This window comes from Convolutriloba macropyga, chromosome 15, assembly GCF_964194025.1.
Source record: "Convolutriloba macropyga chromosome 15, txConMacr16.3, whole genome shotgun sequence".
Lineage (NCBI taxonomy): Eukaryota > Metazoa > Xenacoelomorpha > Acoela > Convolutidae > Convolutriloba > Convolutriloba macropyga.
Genome location: NC_134482.1, coordinates 39,134,574 through 39,142,532, shown reverse-complemented (window position 1 = coordinate 39,142,532; position 7,959 = coordinate 39,134,574). Strand labels below are relative to the sequence as shown.

General features: G+C 33.2%; 2 protein-coding genes across 2 annotated transcripts in view; one reads left to right on the top strand and one right to left on the bottom strand.

Moving 5' to 3' along the window:
* LOC142354058 (uncharacterized) overlaps positions 1 to 7,959 on the bottom strand; it is a 469,891-nt gene that overhangs the window by 112,788 nt on the left and 349,144 nt on the right. The gene's annotated exons all lie outside the window — the stretch shown is intronic.
* LOC142354188 (beta-secretase 1-like) overlaps positions 1 to 7,959 on the top strand; it is a 30,424-nt gene that overhangs the window by 1,220 nt on the left and 21,245 nt on the right. The window contains exons 2-6 of the mRNA XM_075406445.1: positions 1,209 to 1,294; positions 3,589 to 3,673; positions 4,015 to 4,149; positions 6,817 to 6,951; positions 7,433 to 7,567. Coding sequence (XP_075262560.1) covers positions 1,209 to 1,294; positions 3,589 to 3,673; positions 4,015 to 4,149; positions 6,817 to 6,951; positions 7,433 to 7,567 — 576 coding nt within the window. The remainder of the gene's footprint in view (positions 1 to 1,208; positions 1,295 to 3,588; positions 3,674 to 4,014; positions 4,150 to 6,816; positions 6,952 to 7,432; positions 7,568 to 7,959) is intronic.

The window sequence follows — 7,959 nt, the reverse complement described above, 5'->3', positions numbered from 1 at the left end:
CTAAGAGTATTTGAGTTTTTTTCACTTGACAGACTGACGGCATTGAGATCAAAAATCTGTTTAATTTATCTCAACTGAGCATGCGTAGTAACTGCCTGGTTGCCTTCTGTGAAGAAGTAACAACAGCCTGCTTATTCACTGTACAGTCTGGCATTGTTTTAATCATGTACAGAATTCAATCAGAAAAATTTCGTAAACGGAAATTTTCGAAAATCTGACATGTCAAAATGGCCGCCTCCTTATATTAGAATGTTGGTCGCATTTTACAGTTTATGTATCAATTTTTGCCTCAATCTTTGTGATTTTTTATTTTGAAAGGTGAATCTCCAGGGCTTTTATTAGCACGTAATTAACTTACCTGTGGTTGATTACTGTTTTGAAACGTTTCACGCGTCGTTATTTCATCATTTCATCATTTCAATTCGCTTTATTCACTTTTAATCTTTAAAGCGAGTTCAGAGGCCCAATTACATGTATATATAATTATGCATGTACAGATGAAAGCCAGACGGCAATAAGGCATGAACCGATAGTAGCCAGGCAGTAATTACGCGCGAACTGATAAAAGCCAGGCAGTAATTACTAATGCTCATAGAGAGTTCTTCAAATGTTACTTATGTCAAGAACAAAACCCGTCTGTATAAAACTATGCAAAGAAGTTGATCAGAATTACTAATACATGCGCAAATGAATCACTCTGGAATTTGCCCTGTAATTTTTTAAAAGTGACATGATCAGAAACAGGGTCATCCAAAAATCCAGAATGTAATTTTTAATGATTCAGTACTGATCTAGCATGACACTAGGGTACGGGTAAGAACAGGTAACCTATAGGTTGTAATTTTTCATTTGAATTTTGTTGAAAATGGCCAGTTGGGTTAAAAGTGAACTTTTTTTTTAAAATTCATATTCCTTCTCAAATAGCCTCAAGTGACTCCGTGGTTCGGTTTCTTTCGCTGATAATGCCTAGAAGTTACTCTGGCAGATTCGTTGATCAATTTATCTGAAAAGCAATTTATTTACTCGAATGGTTTTTGACTGTGGAATCAAGTTGAAAATGTAATTAGATCGTAAATAAGACTCTTTTAACTTTTAATTAGACTTCCTGGAATGAAAATCAGAAATAATATCGCCCTTAGAATAGATCCGAAAAGTGTTGCTGACTGATTGCTCTTCTCCCGAATTGTTTGTTTGTTTGTTTGTTTTAGTTCAACATTCTGATTGACACTGGAAGCAGCAACCTGGCAGTAGCTGGAGTGTCAGATTACGTCTCCAAAATATTTCTACCAAAAGAGTAAGTTATCACATATGACTGTCATCTGAAATTCATGCAAAGAACCAAATAAAAGAGCTACAGATCTGTTCTGCGTTTGCGAAATTATTTTGGGTCTTTCCCGTTATAGCCCCCTGCCCCCGCTTATTATCTCCCCACCGCCCAGCTTAGTATCCAGCTTAGTATATAGCTCAAGATAACTGCTAAAAATTACACTGTTTATAAAAAAAATTGTTCCTAGAAAAAAAGTTAGCCACGATGGTTCACAGAAAACGGTGCTATAAAGATGCATTACATTCTATAACAAAAAAGAAAAAAACTAGAACATCAAAACTCAAAAAGTCAACAATTGCAATGGCGATTTATGGCAAAAAAATGATAAAACGGTAGAAACTACCGCTTTTCTGATTATTGATGCAAATTGCAAATTTCTCCAAGACCCGTTAATTTTTTTTTAAAAAAAATCAGAATGCTTAAAATCATAAGCGGGCGAAAGATAAGCCGATGATTGAATTCTGTGATTGGGAACGATCACAAAAAAATAATGTACAAAGAACATTGTAATGTTTCAAGCAACTTTTTGACAATATAGGATTTTGACAATTTCAATGGACATTGTGTTATTAGCTACTGAAGAATAAATGACAGTTCCCGAGACCAACGGATATTTTGTGTGGAAAAGTCCACAGTTGGTTTTTTTTCAAGATCTTCCAGGATCAATATATTAATGATACTAAAATAGTTTTAAACCAGTACTAAACTGATCAATTAAAGAGTTGAATAACAGTAGATTTCCAATCGAGTTTTGGGAATAGTTTTTTATAATCTACCTGCAAATAGTTGAAAATTTGGAGCACTTAGTGGCAAATGCTGTTGCTGCTCTCAAGTTGTTTTGAGTACTCAAGATGAAATAGTTGGAAATTTTGATTTCAAATTCAAAAACAGCGGAGCTTTATCAACATGAATCAATCGTTTCATTCGACTTAGTATCTCCTTGATAACATAATATTTTGGAATCATCAGAACAAACATTTTATACAACAGAATGCATAGGTATCAATGCTAAAACAAATTTATATAAGAGGTCTTTGCGCACTGAAATTTTGAAATCCTTATTAAGTGCTGCTGTGGTGGCTGCTGCTGCTCTTTTACTGGTAATTTTGGAAACTAAATAAATTGATTGGATTGTTATGGCAGACTTGACAAACATCAATATTTTTGTCGGAAAATTTTTACCTAATTGCAAAAACTGCTCGTACTTCTTGTTCTTTCTTCAAAGAAACTTCAAGCTCACGAAAAAGTGAATTTCTTGTAAGGCGTCTGATTTAATTTATTGGAACTCAGCATTGTGTACTTACCTGATGAAGTGGGGAGGACTTTAGTAGTTAAACCAGTGCAGTAAAACCTCCTAGTATGTGTTAACTTCTTCAACCGCAAAATTTTATTCTTACCTTACCAAAATGAGGAGAATAAAAACAAACATTTCATGTGTGGAAACTTGAAATGGACTGATGAAAAGTGATTCATTAATCTGTTGATCTATTGTACTGGTAACCATAGTTGTGTTGACCAAATTAATTGTCAATTGAATTTAACTATCTTCTAAAAAAATTTTGATCTGGTTCATCTCATATGACCAATCCAGTCTCTTTTTTCATTTTTGAAAGGTTTTCCTCTACACTTACACTTTCTCAAGTTGATTTCATTTCGAATATGCACAGCTTATATCCTACAGTTCTCGGCTTAGCTCTACTTTAAACTTCAAACATTAAAACTAAAATTGAACAGTAGAAACAACCGGTTAAACTGGGTATTGAAGCAAGATGCAAATGTCTCCAAAAGCTGGAACCGTTAATTAAAAATTTGAAACGTTTAAAGTCACAAACTGGTTAAAAATAGACCGATGTTAAAATAACGTGCGAACAATACTAATGTTTTGGACGATTTTTTGGCAAGATAGGTTTTTGATTTGTAGCATATTTGTCTTATGATTTAATGATTACTAACATTTGATATTGCAAAGAATCAAAAATAACCTGGTATAAACAAATAGAAGAAAAGCTGTTTTTTAACTTCCATTCATTTATGATTTATATTTCTGTGGTTTCGCGTTTTTCGTTTTTTATTCGATTTCTATTCTTCGACTTTCCATACAACTACTAGAATCACGTAAATTTATTGCTATGGTTTCTTTGTATTATGCTATAAAATTCCCCGTGGTGAAAAAAGCTCGTCTGTATTAATTTTCTGTACCATATATCGATTTCAAAATTTTCGTTTTTTATCATTCCGGCTACAATAGCAGCACATTTCAGGTCAGAGACGTTCAAATGGCAAGACGACAGAATATCTGTTCAATACAGCCAAGGGTACTGGCAAGGCGAACTGGCAAAAGACCAGGTTGGAGAAATTGTCAATTATTGAAATTACCGTAAAAAGTGGGAGTGACTTCATGATGATTGATTGATTTGTGTTTATATATTTAATCACTGAAAAATTAAATCAACCGTTAAAATATTTTGCTTTATATTTAGATCTATCATGAACAGATCTGTTTACATGTATACTTGGTAGTTAATAACAAAATATTCGTACAAGTTAACTTTTCTTGACAAGAAATTTACAAATTATAATAAAACACTTGAAAGCGAATAATTTCCTGTACAAATTTAAGAAAACTTACCGAACTCGGAGACCAAATTGACATCCAAAAATTTACTTGTCATCTGTTCATTTTTCAGGTGAAATTTTCTGCGTTGCCCAATCGGCCGATTTCAGCCAAATTTGTGGTGATAGACTACTCGGAGTATTTCTTCGTCCAGGGTACAACGTGGCAAGGAATCCTGGGATTAGGTTACCAGTCAATAGCTGAACAGGTAAAGAGTCATTATTTAGTTTTTACAAAAATTAAAAAATTACCCGGGTCTATTGCAATCGCTGTTTTTCACAGCATTATTTTGTATCAAATAGTCTGAATGCGCTGAAACTTTTTATATTCAGCACATATTCAGTGCATTTCTTACTAAAGTTGAGCACTTTTCCGGCTCAATTTCATGCAAAGCTTCAGCGAACGAAAATTTCAACGCTTTATATGCTCAGTTATTTCATCTCCTTCTAAAATCTTAAGCATATTTCAGAGCACTTGTTGCCCAATTTGACGGAAATAATTTAGCCCGACTTTAAACAGCACATCGACTTTATTTGGGCCCGAGAAATTTCAATCGTGACTATGTATTGACCAGAAAATGTAATTGGCTTTATAGTAACTTAGAAAAAATTATTTATAGTTATGTTATAAATTATTTTTAAATCCGCAAAGCAATAAAAATGCTATTATTGATCTCATCGCCCTTTTTTTACAATTCAAAGGAAATGAAATGTATTGGTTCAGTGCCTTTTTCTAAGATCTGTTCACATTTTTTCCAAAATTTCCTTGTTAATGAGGAGTCAAATTGGAGTAGTAATTTTAGTCGCACTGGAGTAGTTAAAATAAAGAAAGCGAATAGTTGTAAGAGTGAAAACCTTTCCGACTGTTTTTGAAGCGGAGTGATGATTTGGCGTTTGAGCAGATTTTTGGTTAAGAGGGAAATACTTTCCACGTGAGGCAATTGGTTTCATTTTTTGCTGTTTTAAATTAATTTTCTCTATGAACTCTACAAAACGTGAAATGTTTGTTCTAACTAGTTGTATTAACCCCTCAAAAATTTTATGATTTTTTATGTTGTTCTGTCAATCAGCCTTGTGAATGAAAGTTCTTTATTTCTCTCTATGGTGGCATATCAAATGTACTTTTTTAAGAGTTTATATCTAGCTGTTTTAACGACAGTGACACTGAATGTTTTTAAAATACTGGTTTCTCTTTTTTTTCATATTTCATAATTTTTTTTATTATTCTTTCTTCTTGTCTAGTTTTTAACCGCTTCTGCTGGCTCTCTGGAATGTTATTTCCAAATTTATAATTTTTTAAAATTTTATCATTCATATCTAACATTTAACGATTTTAGCAAAACTTTTTATCAATAATTATGAACAATAGTTCTTGTATTTTACTTATATTTTAGTAAAATTATTTTATTAAATTATTATTTTATGAAATTATTATTTTGTTTTTCGATCTCATAGTTTTGTAAAAAAAAAACGTTTGTTTTCTCTCTATTGAGGCATATCTGAATTCATTCAAGTTACCAGTTAATTGTAAATTACTTCTTTGGCTTTAGCAAGAATTGGTGAATTTTTGATTGTTGCTTGTTTTTGCTGTTATTTTTTTACCTGGTTTCTGAAGTGTGTTGATATAAGCCTTCTGTTGATAGGTTTTTTAATAAGTATTGAGGGTTTTAAGTTTTGATTGTTTAATGTTTTTCAAGCCTTTTATTTGCATAGACATTAGTGATAATCCGGTCTTCTAGAATGCCGTTTGTGTCGTCCTTTTTAATTTGTCGTCCAAGGGTTTTCGGGAAAGTTTGTGTTTGCTGTCTAAACTCTCAATGTTTAATGTTTTCTATGGTTTGACTTCGTTGGACCTGATAACTTAAATAACTTTATTTTTCTGAAAAAAAAATGAAATGAGAATTAGATATTTCTTATGCTCCGTTTACTTGTGTAAACTTTTCGGTATATGATTTGTTTGCTATCAGAAGATAATATTCTTAAGGCGTTCTTTGATTTGTTTTTCTTAAGCGTTTTGAATGTTAATTCACGTCATATCCTGTTATGTTTTCTTTTGAAATTGTCATCTCCATCGATGAACTTTTCGACCATTTAAGTTCTTAGTTTTAGTGACTTTTTCTGTTTTTCAGTACGTGACGTCTGTTTTTACTCTCTTTGTGCCAGGTTATATGTCAATTGTGCCATATTTTGTTGGCCTAATTTTGTCTTAGTAAAAAAACAACTTCTACATTAACCTAATGACTTTTAATTTTTTAATACTATTTAGTAATTAAATATCGAGAGATTGGAACTGAAATGTGACAAAACTGAATATGTCACTGTAAGTTCTTGTTTTGAGGATTGGAGGTTTTCACCTCTTCATATCAACCATCCAGTTCAAACAGAGCTCTCTTCTTGTATAGCTTGTTCATACATGTGTCATATAACATTAAAACTTCAAATCTAACCATTATAGATGTTAGAAATAACAGAAGGTCTATTTATCTATCTTTGGTTTTCGCTTTTATTAGTTCCACTGAAGGTCAAGGAATTCTGTTGCGGTTGTTTTCCTCAATATTCCGACTATTTTGTTAATTTATAGGAGATCATTTCCAGCATCAAGATTTTTCTGGAAAATAATTGAGTAATGAAATGAACTGTAGTTTTTAGAAAAGAGCTGAAAATCATGATATTGCAAAAAGCGCTGAAAAATGCTCAAATGCGCTGAATTTTTGAAACGATTGTGCGCTGCAAATGCTCTGAAATTATAGAATCTCCCAGCTAACTTTGTTTGGATATTCCTAACTCACGATTTTTGCGTGACTTGGGTATGGTATTATATATGAAAAAATAAATCGTTAGGGTCAACTCAAGTTTTGTGCCGTTGGCTTTTTCAGAACCTGGAGCCATTTTGGGTGAGTTATATACGTGAGCACAATTTCGAGGATGTGTTCTCTCTGGCACTATGTGGGTTGGTAAGCAAGGCAAAAGTCGAGGAAGGAAGCACGAATGATACTGCACAGGGCACTCTTGTTAGTGATCGTCATTTGTCAAATTTGCATACATTTCTCAGCTAAAAAACACAAAAAAATGATTTCTAAAAGAAAGCCTCTTCGTGCCTACGCCCCGCCCCTCAACCACAATTAGCCCACACTGCTCGAAAGTCCAGCTGAAAAATATGTAGCACTATATCAGTAGCACAATTGGAATCGACAACTGGAGCCGAATGCTTAAATTTGATTGGCCAAAGTGAAGTTAAGATAGAACGTGCCCTTGCCATGATTGCAACCCCTTAACAGGTGAGCGCGAGAACTGACCAATCAGAGGCAATCGGGATCCATTCTGTAACAAAATTTTTGCCTCAAAAGTGCGTTTAAAAATGTGTTTTAAATCAACAGCTGACCATTTTTACAATTATTCTGCCCTATTGCTAACATAATACAGCAGTTCACATCACTTTATTATAGTTCGACCGGATTAGAAAATTTCTTGAAACAAAAGTCAAACTTTCAGACCCTGGGTGGAGCTGACCCAAAGTTATCGGTGGGCGAGATGAGGTTCACTCCCATTGTGAGGTCAACCTACTTCGAAGTGGTAATCACAGATTTCAAGGTCAACGGAGAGAGCCTTAGAATGGACTGTAAAGAGGTACATTGGTTAAAAAATCATTCCATATCTATCCAAAATGAGATTTGAGCGGTGGAGTTTTAAAAGCACACTAATTAAGTTGATGGGGCTGCTTATCAAGTACTCCAGATAAACTTCCAGATAAAGCTGTGGATGTTCTGTGTCTGATTTTTTTGTGTTCTGTTTCAAAAATTGGCTGTCAGAGGGCTACTTCTTTCAAAACTTTAGAGATGAACTTTATTTTCAAAACTAAGTATATAGATGGAATTAGTTATGAAATGAAGCACTTGCTTAATCAATTTAAGCAGGTTTTTGAAAAATCGGTTTTTTGCAAATTAAAATAAGGAAACATATTTCTAATTATATTGCAATTTTTTCTGAGAGAATATCTAGGTCAGTTTTTTGAAAGTTAT